Below are 12833 nucleotides of genomic sequence, written 5' to 3'. Positions count from 1 at the left end.
AGCAATAAAAGTTATACTTGATAAATATCCACGAACCATACTCCTGGATGGCCACCTGATTGTGTTTGGTTTTAGAAATAAAATACCAAATCACATGCCGTTCTGATAAAGTATTTTCCAGTCAGGATAAAGCATGGAAAGAATACTGTTGCATCTGAATTATGTATCACTGATAAAATCAAATATATTTAACAACAAAACTTAGAAATCAGTTTGAGATAATCATTTGTCTGCAGTGCCAGGAAGTATGTAGCCAAGGAGCTTTTCAAATTACAGTTTTAGACATTAGTTAGAGTTGATATGGAAACATAAAAATACTTATAACAAGTGACAGAGGAAATAACTGTGAGCAAAACGGACAGGTCTGATTGCTTAGTGAATATTTTATTCCTTTTTCATTAACAGCATCAAAATTTAGTAAAAAACTAGGATAACAGGAGAGTATAATTCAAAGACTCCATGTTAACTATCCAATAAATCAGTATTTCATGACACAAAGCTGTTTTATTTTGCCAAATCTGTGTAACTGATATCCTAAAATGACAGATAATTTTTTTAAACGTACACCGTAATACAGAGACACCTTCAGGGAGGCTAGAAAGGTGGAAATATTTTAGAGTGATGTATACATTCTGGAGATGCTTGTGAACAGCATTCCTAGTTACCGGTACTCTGGTACCATGAAGCTTCAGATGGCCTGTCTATTTCTACTGACTCTAGCATGGAAATGCATCCTTCCTGTATGGCAATGACTACCGAAGAAACAGATGACGACTCTAATTCGAGTTTTTTTTGCCATTAGAATAAGTTATGTTCACCACCAAGCAACGTGTCCTAAATGTAACAAAATTAGTACCTGGAGGCACGGTGAAGAACACCCACTGCAGCACCCTTGTCAGAAGTTTAAGTCTAAATATGTGATTGAGGACGGGCATAACTGAGTCTTACCCCTCACTTGGAACTGAGGAATTTCTGCTTACATGGCAAGTCCATCATTAGCACGTGCCAGTGATCTGTAGTGTAAGATTTTTCTTGTTCAGTGCTCCATTATGCTATTAAGACACAGCCCATCACTGGGTCCTGCACAGGTGCACTGTCCCAACGGCTGCTCCTGGAGGCATTGTGCCTGACTCAAGTACAAACCCCTCCGGAAGCTTCAGAACTGTTTGGCTGCTAGTTTACATTTTAGCATCATCTGCATTAGACTCTTCCTTATAAAGTCTCCCACAGTTGCTATCACCATTTGAAGTCTAATAGTGGGAACTCTGGCATAGATAAGATCCTGATGTTCGTTGGTTCTCCTGCAACCATATAGTCTAGACCTGTTCAGAATCCTTCTGGGTCCTCTGATTGTGCCCTACTTTTTTGGGGGACACAGTTAGGTCTGAAGTAGGCAAAAGATTCCTTTTATGTTTCCATAACCCTTTTGCACTCATGTAAATACAAAGGGTTTGATTTCATGGCAACAATTAGCTTGAGTTACTATAATAGTTCAGGGGTGGGCAAACATTTTGGCCTGAGGGCCACACCGGGGTTTCAAAACTGTATGGAGGGCCGGGTAGGGAAGGCTGTGCCTCCCCAAACAGCCTGGCCCCCAACTCCATCCTCCCCCTCCCACTTCCTGGTCCCCGATTGCCCCCCTCAGAATCCCTGAACCATCCAACCACCCCTGCTCCTTATCCTGACTGCCCCCTCCCGGAACCCCCTGCCCCTAACTGCCTCCCCCAGGACCCCACCCTCTATCCAGCCCTCCCTGCTCCCTGTCCCCCCACTGCCCTGACCCCTATCCACATCCCCACCCCGACAGGCCACTACGGACTCCCACGACTATCTGCACCCCCCAGAACTCAGCCCATCCAACCGCCCCCACTCCCTGTCCCCTGATTGCCCCCCGGGACCTTCTGCCCCTTACCCAACCCACCCACCCCCGCTCCCTGCCACCTTACCATGCTGCTCAGAAACAGCAGGACTGGCAGCCGTGTCATGCTGCCGGAGCCAGCCATGCTGCTGCGCTGCCTAGCAGGAGCTTGCAGCCCCGCCACCCAGAGCACTGGCTGTATGATGAGCTGAGGCTGAAGGGGATGGGGGACAGCAGGGGAGGAGCTAGGGGACAGTCTCCTCGGCCAGGAGCTCAAGGGTCCGGGCAGGATGGTCCCGCGGGCCGGATACGGCCTGCTAGCCGTACTTTGCTCACCTCTGCTCTAGTTAGAGTGAGTGTGTTGGAGTGAGAGTGACCATACTGCAAAACAACACTTGAGGTACACAGAGTGACTGGATAAGCAGCTGATGAATTGTTTTAATTTGAGCTGCTGCATCCCCGTTGCACTCCACTCAAGCTTCACCCATTCCCATGCCCTAGCATGTTAACTAGCTCAAGTTTAAAACACTACTTTTAGATTCATAGATTCATAGACTCTAGGACTGGAAGGGACCTTGAGAGGTCATCGAGTTCAGTCCCCTGCCCTCATGGCAGGACCAAATACTGTCTAGACCATCCCTGATAGATATGTATCTAACCTACTCTTAAATATCTCCAGAGATGGAAATTCCACAACCTCCCCAGGCAATTTATTCCAGTGTTTAACTACCCTGACAGTTAGGAAATTTTTCCTAATGTCCAACCTAAATCTCCCTTGCTGCAGTTTAAACTCATTGCTACTTGTTCTATCATTAGAGGCTAAGGTGAACAAGTTTTCTCCCTCCTCCTGATGACATCCTTTTAGATTCCTGAAAACTGCTATCATGTCCCCTCTTGGTCTTCTCTTTTCCAAACTAAATAAACCCAATTCTTTCAGCCTTCCTTCATAGGTCATGCTCTCAAGACCTTTAATCATTCTTGTTGCTCTTCTCTGGACCCTCTCCAATTTCTCCACATCTTTCTTGAAATGCGGTGCCCAGAACTGGACACAATACTTCAGTTGAGGCCTAACCAGTGCAGAGTAGAGCGGAAGAATGACTTCTCGTGTCTTGTTTACAACACATCTGTTAATGCATCCCAGAATCATGTTTGCTTTTTTTGCAACAGTATCACACTGTTGACTCATATTTAGCTTGTGGTCCACTATGACCCCTAGATCTCTTTCTGCCATACTCCTTCCTATGGAGTCTCTTCCCATTCTGTATGTGTGAAACTGATTGTTCCTTCTTAAGTGGAGCACTTTGCATTTGTCTTTATTGAACTTCATCCGGTTTACCTCAGACCGTTTCTCCACTTTGTCCAGATCATTTTGAATTTTGACCCTGCCCTACAAAGCAGTTGCAATCCCTCCCAGTTTGGTATCGTCTGCAAACTTAATAAGCTTACTTTCCATGCCAACATCTAAGTCGTTGATGAAGATATTGAACAGAGCCCGTCCCAAAACAGACCCCTGCGGAACCCCACTTGTTATACCTTTCCAGCAGGATTGGGAGCCATTAATAACCACTCTCCAAGTACGGTTATAGTAGCCCCATCTAAATTGTATTTGCCTAGTTTATTGATAAGGATATCATGCGAGACAGTATCAAATGCCTTACTAAAGTCTAAGTATACCACATCCACCGCTTCTCCCTTATCCACAAGACTCGTTATCCTATCAAAGAAAGCTATCAGATTGGTTTGACATGATTTGTTCTTTACAAATCCACGCTAGCTATTCCCTTAACTTGTCCACTTAACTTGTCCTAAAGATTTTTGTGCATAGATGGGAGACAGGGAGTGGGAGAAAAACTTGATTTATAGCTCAACGTGACAATGCAGTAAAGACAAGCCCTTAATGTTTATCATTTGTTGTAACTTTGCCTACTGAGTTTATAAAGCTGGGTGGTAAGTGGAATGGAGGAAGGGAAGTGACCCAAGCTAGTGCTAAAAACACATTGTTAATATTTAAAAGAGTCTTAATTGTAACAAGTCACTGTTCTTACTGATATACGAACAGTTTATATATTGCACACTAACTGGTTCAATTTAATTTGTTGAAACACCTTGTAGTCACAGTTAATCAAATTACTAATTCTGTTGTTATTAAAAATTTTAAATGTTTGTTTTTAGTACAACTTGCCATGACAGAATCAGTGCAAAATATATTATAACCCATCCACACACACACACACACACACACACACACACAAATAAAATAAAAAAAATAGACACACATCTAAGGAAAGCAAGAATACTTTTTATAATTCTTTAAAAATGTAGGGCAACATCTATCCTGATGTGTTGTCTTGCAGAGTAAAAATACTTTAATCTAACATTGGATGGTATCTTACAGTCACACGCACACTCTATCTTGAGAGAATGCAAGAAGGGTATAGTAAAACAGCTAGTTTTAAAATAACATATACATATTTAAAAGAAAAAAAAATATCCGAACACTATTTTTGGCAGAACTTTGGGTTCCATACATCACTCTTTTGAAATATTGCTTTTATAGTCCACATAATTTTCTCAGATACCAGACAGACTTACTTCACTCGAGACACAGTACCTAAGAATGTCACATGTGCTTTCATTTATGTTTGTCATTAAGCAAGAGGGCCAACCACAGACTTACACTAGTGATACACAAAACAAAATTAAACATTAAAAGGGTTTCCTTACTTGCCCAAGAACTTGTGAGAATGAGGTCTTGATGGTTACCTAATTGAACACATATATTAAAAAGAATTTTAATATTTTGTCATATATTACTGTCAAGTGATGAAACTTTTGAATAATGCTAAGCACAAAAAATAGAAAATTAACATTATATTTTATCTTTTGGTGTCTGAAAGAAAAAAATTCCTCTGTATCAGCAGCAGATCGGTAGTTGAAATGTACATCATATCACCGACACACAGGGAAAGCTCAAGTAACATTTTAAAAGATTTTATTTGTTTGATGACATCAGCCCACCTTTAAGAGCCCTTCACCTGCTCCAAACTACTTTTAACTGCACTACGTAAATAAAAAGTGATTGAGAATATTAAATACCTTTAGATTTGATGAGTAAGAAATAAATTAAATTCCTCAAAATATGCAGAGAGAGAGAGAGAGAAATTATATATGGTAAAGAAAATAACCCCTGTTACTTACTTCATATTGACAATCTGAAGATGAATAAATATTTAATACTGCAACAGTGCTGTCATTTTCAGGTTGTGCAATGTGCAGTTTTGCAGAAATCTCAGTAAAAGATGGAACTCTGAAAGGAAACAATTAGTAAATGCTCTAGTTATAATCAAAAGATACAGAAATATTTTAGCGTGTTCAATATAAGTGGCTGCAAAACACTAGCAACATACAAAAGCATCACAGCAAGGACCAGCCTGATGGCATAGTGGTGGTGATTTATACGATCATGAAGAACATCAGTCCAAGTCTCTTTTTCTCTGAGCTGGCACGGGCCAGGGTACTAACAAAGGAAGACTTCAAGCTCAATCCTATAGGGGAGGAGGCCTCATAATACTCATACGTGAGCTGAGTGAGTGATGGGCTCTGATGACTCAAAAAATTCAATTCCGTCCTCAGCAAGTAAACTGTCACAGAAGCACAGATTATTAGGGTTGGAAGGGACCTCAGGAGATCATCTAGTCCAACCCCCTGCTCAAAGCAGGACCAATCTCCACTTCCCTAAATGGCCCCCTCAAGGATTGAACTCGATTGGGGCTTGAGCCTTCAAGAGCTGAGGAGGATGAATATGTGCAAAAAAGGGAAAGTGAGAGTCTTCAGAGCTCTGAAATGAACAGGGAAGACTATTTTCAAAACCTTAAATCTAACTGTAACCTGCAATGTATTACAATTAATCCTATTTCAAACCCATTTTATATTCTAACCTCAAAGCCAACAAGCTTTTGATGTTGGCCAGAGCAGCTGGTTATTTATGAGAATCATTAGAATAAATTGTAGACACTATTTTAAATACACCTCTACCCCGATATAACGCAGTCCTCGGGAGCCAAAAAATCTCACCGTGTTATAGGTGAGGCCACGTTCTATCAGGGTAGGGAGAGGAACTGCTCCCTGTCCCAGCTCACATACGCTCTGCCTCCGCCTCCTCCCTGAGCATGCCACCGCCGCTCTGTTTCTCTCTCCCTTCCAGGCTTGCCACGCCAATCAGCTGTTTGGCCTGCCAAGCCTGGAAGGGGGGGAGGGAGAAACAGAGTGATGGCAGCGCACTTAGGAGAGGAGGCAGAGATGAGCTGGAGCAGGGAGTGGTTCCTCTGCGCCCCCTGTTACTTGCTGCAGCCCTCCCTGGGGTCCCCCACCCCAGCTTATCTCCATTCTGCCTCCTCTCAAGAGTGCGCTGCGTTATATCCGAATTTGCGTTATATCAGACCGCATTATATCGGGGTACAGGTGTATTTAGTGGTTAGCAATAACCTAATGACAATTATACTTTTATGCTCTCTTAAGCAAGCACATACACCTCTACCCCGATATAACACGGCCCGATATAACACGAATTCAGATATAATGCGGTAAAGCAGCGCGGGGGGAGGGAGCAGGGGGGCTGCATGCTCCAGCAGATCAAAGCCAGTTCAATATAATGTGGTAAGATTTTTTGGATCCCGAGGACAGCGTTATATCAGGGTAGAGGTGTACTTGGATCAGGGACAATTCTATGTTGCCCATCTGCTCTCCCCTTCACGTGGCCTGCCCTCACACCCTAGAAAGATATTTGCCTTGGCTTAAAGCTTGGTCTTCCTCTTCACCACATTCATCTCCATGGACTAAAAGAGTATCCCGGAGGGGAAACGAACCTTTCAAGCTTCTATGGCTCAGGGTTATCATGGAAAACGAAGAACTGAATTTTTTTCTGGCTTTTTTCCCCCCCTCTGGCTTTTGCCCGTTTTAGTTCAGATTATCTTTTTGGAGGATTTGGGACAGTGCTCATTTTTAGGAAATGAGTCTCCTCTTTGCCTGGTGTTCTATTTTAGGCTTTATCTCAGGGTTCTGAGCCCTGGTATTCACTCCTCATCCTCTGAAATATCGCTGGAAAGGAATGAGAAGAACGTCCAAGATACCTCAGATCTTCCTCTTAGGCAGACGGAGAGAACGAAATTGCACGTGCATGAGAACTACCTGTGCTTTAAGTGGATAATTGTGTCGTTTGGTAAGATGCCAGATTCCTTACCAAATGATTCAATTATCCACTTAAAGCACATGCAATTGAACCATGAAGCTTTTCCCTTTAGAAGTGGTCCAGACCCAAGACTGTGGGACATTTTAGATTTACTACTGAAGAGCTGTCAATCAGTGAGGAAGGTCCAGTTTGCTGAGTCCCAAGGGCTGAAGAGTACTGACTGATCAATGCCAGAGGACAGAGAAAGAGAGCGTGTGTATGTGTGTGTGTACAGAAATCCAGACACACCATAACAAGCTGCCCAGACTCCCAAGCCCCCATTCCCGGCAGGGTGAAGGTCAGCATCCCTCCTACAGTTTCTGGAAGGTTTTCCTGCACAGATATTACCTCAAACTTCAGATTGTTGCAGGAGTATGGTCTGTCTACACTGATGGGAGAGGAGGGAGCACATAGAGAGAAAGAACAGCAGGAAATATTGGCCCCTTAAGTGACAGGAGTAAAGATTTTGCTTGTTGCTTCCCCTAAATCAGCTTTACAAGCAAAAATTTGCAACGTGTAAAGAGAGAGCGCTGAACTACTCATCTGTCTTCACTGGTGGATTTAGAGAATCCGGTGCAAGCGATGCAGCCAATCCCCTGAATCTCATGGACCAATCTGAACTATCTCTGGTATTTAGAGGGAGAGAGTGGCAGCCCAAATGTCTAAAACTGAAATCTAATTCCAGAAAGTTTACTCTTCTAATATGTCTGGGATGTAAACTCTACTTTAAAAGATAACAAGGAAAAACAGAATCTCAAAACTCCTTACTTAGAGACAGTTATTGAGTCTTCATGTGACCATGGTACGTGGAGTCTGTAAACACTCGTTTTTCTTGCTGGAAAGGAATAGAAGTAAAAATGAATTATGAAACATTATTGTATGAGATTAAAATTACTGTAGTTCATTCACAGTTCAACGCAGTGGATAACACGACTATTGGATTATTTTTACATTTCAAATATTGCAACAACTGTTACAATTTTCACTTTTAAAAATCTCTACTGATACTTTGTAAAACAAGAATAAATGGAGAATATAGACAATATCAATCTGTATGGAAAGAAATCTAAATTGAAAGCCATATAATAATATATTGAGAGTTCAAATTTGGTTGACAGTATAAAGTTTGGAATACCGTGTGTGAGATAGATATATCTCAATCTATCTATACCTATCTATCTATCACCGTTAAGAGTGAAATGTGTCAACCATCCTCCAATAAGCAGAGTAGGAAAGCTTAACAGGCACACCAGTGTGCCTAGATCTTTTTGTGTCCTTCTGCCACAATCATAGATTTTTCCAGTGTTAGGCATATGATATGGCCCATTTTGTAGTCCTTGCAAGATCTTCTTTGGTGCATGGCTCCTTCGGGAACCTAGAAAATCCTTGCTAATTATTTTCATTTAGAACCACTCTCCCACATACACAGTGATACAGATTATGGATTTTTATTTTGAAACATGTATTCACAACAGATTTTTTTTCAGTTTTTGTCTAAAAGAAGTGTGTAAACAGATTGAGACCCGTGCAAAGATGATTTGGGTTCATTATTAAAAGCCATAAAAAACTTCTACACCAAACTGAAGGGTCCAAATGGTACAGGAGAGCAGTAATAAGACACAGAGCGTCTCATCCCTAAGTCAACAATTCAGATTTTACTTCAGTCAATAGCAATTGAAAGCCCTTACCATACAAAGACTCTAGAACTCATAGTCCAGATCCTAACAGTGTCAACCTAACCAAAGCCCACTAATATAAGTGGCACCTCTCTTTGCAGAGACACCAAGGATGGAATAGTTAAGGAGTCCAGACTACTTCCCTCACCTTTACGAATGGTCCTTCTAGAAAGAGAGGTGAAGCACACTGACAGGGTTGGGAAGCTTGTACAGATACTGCTCATATTTTATCTGTTCATTGGACAGAACAGAGGATTTCAGTCTCCAGAGCGCTCAGTCTGGCAACTTTCACAGCAAAAAAAATTATATAAAAAGTAAAGAACTTGATAGCACTCACATTACAGTATGGAACATGAGATTGCTGGGAGGCAGATGTACAACAGGAAAAAAAGCTGTCAAAATATATTTTACTGCAATCATTTATGTGCACTTCAGGAAAACATTAAATTTACCTTTGTGTGGTTGGCAGTGGCTCTCAATGTAGATTTTAAAAGCTTGGTATATCTAAACAAAACAAAACAAAAAACAACAAACCTTTATTCACTTGCATTTCCAAAGGAACTAGTTAGTTAATATCAACGTTGTTTAATTCAGTATTTTTACCTGGCCAAAGTGCTGGAGCTGTACATTGTAAATTAGACCAGTTGAATTTAATACAATTTTGCTTGAAGAAAGCCCTGTAGAAATGACAATCCTATATTATTTCCAATTAGTAAATCTAGAAAAGTAAAGGATGAGAGACTGATTTGCTTGAAAAATTCACTACATCTAAGGTTTTTCTTGGAAGTTGAGATACTTTATATGTACATCCGATATACAATATTTATGAAATCCCTAATAGTAAGAGGGTGAAATAAGGCTTGCTTAATGGGAAATTATCTTTGAATTTCACTCCAAAGATCAATCTTTTAGTATTTTAAGACCAAATTTATTACTCAAAATATGCCAAAAAATGCAGTTTTCAAGTTTTGCAAGAGCAGTGCATTATACCTACCAAAAGAAAAAAGCTGTGTTACAGGAAGTTGTACCATTCGGGAATCCTCTTTAAAGAATTCACAGTCCACAGTAAACTGCAACATAGACATATTATTTTATTGCATAGATCTGAAATGAACATAAAACTAGAGTATTGAGTCTGGCCATACTCTCATATGACGACAACGTTCAAAGGTTGCTGCAAGTCACATTTCCATGCTTCATTTACAGTGGCTGGCTGGCCAGCCATTGGTTCAGCCACTAGTACAAGTCAGAACAGCTTTAGAGTAGCTTGCTCCGATTTTCACCCAGCTGCAATGTGTTGCAGCATGGTCAGAGAGCTAGTATCTCTAAGTCAGTGCCTCCTGCTCTGGGCACAAGAGGGTGGTATATAGCAGCCTGTCCTCAAGGATTCCCACACACAAGAAGAATATTTAGCGGAGCAATGATGACAGCTTTATGCTTTGTGCCCCTGGAGCAGCACAAATGGACTGAGCTGAGAATCTGGTCCACAATCTATAAAATATATTTAGTTCATTTAAAACTATTCTCTCACTTCACCTTAAAACCAGTATTTCTCACTTTCCTTTATAGAAGTGGTTTTCAAGCTGTTTATAGCTTGAAAGTTATAAGTTAACAGAAAGATGGTCTCTCTATGAACAATCTCCCTTCTTATTCATGATTATACAGACCACCTACTATCACATTCTCAATCACAAAACATCTTTGTTACAGCTAGTGCAGCTGCTTACATGAAAACGTAGTACTAGGAAAGTATTAATGTATATTGAGCTGTCTTAAAAATAAGCAGATAAACAGAAGGAAGAGACTAGAACCACAAGTAAGCAGCAGTTCGAAAATCACTGCTCTATACTTTTGTGAGTAAATATACAATTTGTAACTCATGTTAGAATTATAGCTAATTTCAGTAGACTAGATGTTAAATGAGTTGAAAAATCTACCTTTGAATCACATACTGTAGGACAGAACTATAATTTGTAAAAGATATTTAGTGCAATTCTCCATATTTAATACATTTTCCTTGCAACCAATAAGGACAAAATATAGTAGTTGGTTGTCTTTAACAGATGCTGAATGAAGTGTTTTTAAGTTTCATCTTTGTTACCTTATTGCCATTAATAGCTGGTACATAAACTACAAGATCGGACAAAGAAGGATATTCCTGGAGTTTCAGAGTTACAATCTAAAATAGGAAAACAAAAATTACTTACAGTAAAAGTATAATTTGGTTCACTTAAAAACCTCAGGCAAGAGCCTCACTCTTACTTCAGCTCTTTTATGTGGGGTAAGGGGCGCTAAAAACCTGATATCTGGCCAGGGGAGAAACTTGCAAGCCCTGGTATTAAGGGGGTATGCCAGGACAGGGCCAGAGCCCACAGTGCTACTGAGATTCCAAGAAGCAATGCAGGCCATGGGGCTGCCTCAGGAGGCTGCTGACACTGAGAAAGGTTCCCAGGGCTGTCTAAATTATGCCAGAGCCTGCTCCAGCCCCTACAGATGATTGGGAGTGCTCAAAAGAAGACTTAAAGCTAGCATTACACCCCACACAGTGCCGGCACCAGATTCTGTGCTGTGCCTCTTGAAGGTACATCACAGAAACTCTCACCTAAATGTGAACACTTATAATCATTGTAAGCTTCACAAATAATAGCAGTTACAATTAAGGAAAAAAAACAGTTCATATGCAAGTGTCCTGCATTAAAAGAGTGCTGTGTACTATAGTGAACTACCTTGTGCGCCACATCATGTACTCTACTGAAGTTTAATGTAAATGTTGAAATACTGTACACAACTCTTTAGAGATGGCCCAATCCTGCTCCCATTAAAAAGCCACAGGTAAAACATTTCATTATGAATTTCCAGTTACAGATTTCAGATACAGTAGGTGCTGAAGGAATTATGATGAGATACATCCTTAAATTGCATATATTTGGACAGCAGTTGAGAAATGGATTACTATAACTACCACTCTTCATGTACTGTCACTCCCCATGGATTATTAACTTAAATATTCTCCTGCTATGATGAATGTGTATCATTGAAGTTTCATTAACAATCGCATATCACACAATATTCAGTCTGTTTGAACCCTGTTGCCGTCTTTATTTATGTGGCTACAAACTGCTATCAACTTTAGAAGTGAAAGAAAATGTCTGCCAATAGAGGAGAACTTTAAAGTCTACAAGATGTAAAATACATGCTAAGCCTTCTGCTATAAGAAAGGGAGTGAAGGAAAATCTCCCAAGAGTAGAATGACAGAAGAAGGTACTGACTTTGCCAATAATAATAGAGAAGTCAAGTGCATTCGGGAACAACTCAAACACAATTTAGAGTCTATTTGTTTCCCTTGATTATAAACGCAAGATGCTTTTTTAAAACACAATTTTATTGGTATAGTTTTAGTAAACTACAATGTTCTTTTAAGTTTTATATAGGCTTAACAATGAATTAGCCTTTTGAAAACTTCAGCTTTCTTGCTGGACTTCTGACAACCAAGTCATTTATATGGAATAAATATCACTTTCATATACCCTTAAAAATGGGGAAGAAGCTGAATTTTTAATTAAGACGTTTCCCACTCCCCCCAGTAGCATATATCCCAAAAGGAAACCTGGCTTAGAAATCATATCAATTCTATACAATATGCGAATATATTAAATTATTCACAAAGCCACACAAAACGTCTTCACATAAATGCTCACTCCAGTTTGTTGCAACAAAATAACGTATAGTACAATTTACCTTAACAGTTGGCAGTAACTCAGCTTTCCAGGATAAATCAAAAACTTCCAGGCTGTAAAAGTTAAAATATTTTAAAGTGCAACTATACAAAATGCACATATTCATTATGAAAGAAGCTAGCCAGTAACAGTGTATTATTAATGCACCAGCCTCTCTCTCTCTACCTCTATAGAAATGCACAAGGTTAAAAACAGGACACAGATCTAAGTCTACTATAGTTAAGGTTCCGTGTTTGTCATGGAGGTTACGAATTTTGTCACTGGACCTGCCTGAGCAGCTCGGACACTCCCTGAGCCAGGTTCACTGGCCACTGCTGGGGCAGTCTCAGCTCCCC

The 12833-nt window shown here is 40.4% G+C and overlaps 1 protein-coding gene across 5 annotated transcripts in view; it reads right to left on the bottom strand.

Annotated features, from left to right (window-relative positions):
* PGAP1 (post-GPI attachment to proteins inositol deacylase 1) overlaps window positions 1-12833 on the bottom strand; it is a 60986-nt gene that overhangs the window by 13137 nt on the left and 35016 nt on the right. For all 5 annotated transcript variants that reach the window (XM_050969497.1, XM_050969495.1, XM_050969496.1 and 2 more), the window contains 8 exons: window positions 12500-12551; window positions 10863-10940; window positions 9756-9831; window positions 9365-9438; window positions 9214-9265; window positions 7854-7920; window positions 5057-5165; window positions 4583-4621 (listed from right to left, as the gene is read on the bottom strand). In XM_050969497.1, coding sequence (XP_050825454.1) covers window positions 4583-4621; window positions 5057-5165; window positions 7854-7920; window positions 9214-9265; window positions 9365-9438; window positions 9756-9831; window positions 10863-10940; window positions 12500-12551 — 547 coding nt within the window. The remainder of the gene's footprint in view (window positions 1-4582; window positions 4622-5056; window positions 5166-7853; window positions 7921-9213; window positions 9266-9364; window positions 9439-9755; window positions 9832-10862; window positions 10941-12499; window positions 12552-12833) is intronic.

This window comes from Gopherus flavomarginatus, chromosome 10, assembly GCF_025201925.1.
Source record: "Gopherus flavomarginatus isolate rGopFla2 chromosome 10, rGopFla2.mat.asm, whole genome shotgun sequence".
Taxonomy (NCBI): Eukaryota; Metazoa; Chordata; order Testudines; family Testudinidae; genus Gopherus; species Gopherus flavomarginatus.
This window is presented reverse-complemented; position numbering and strand designations above follow the sequence as displayed.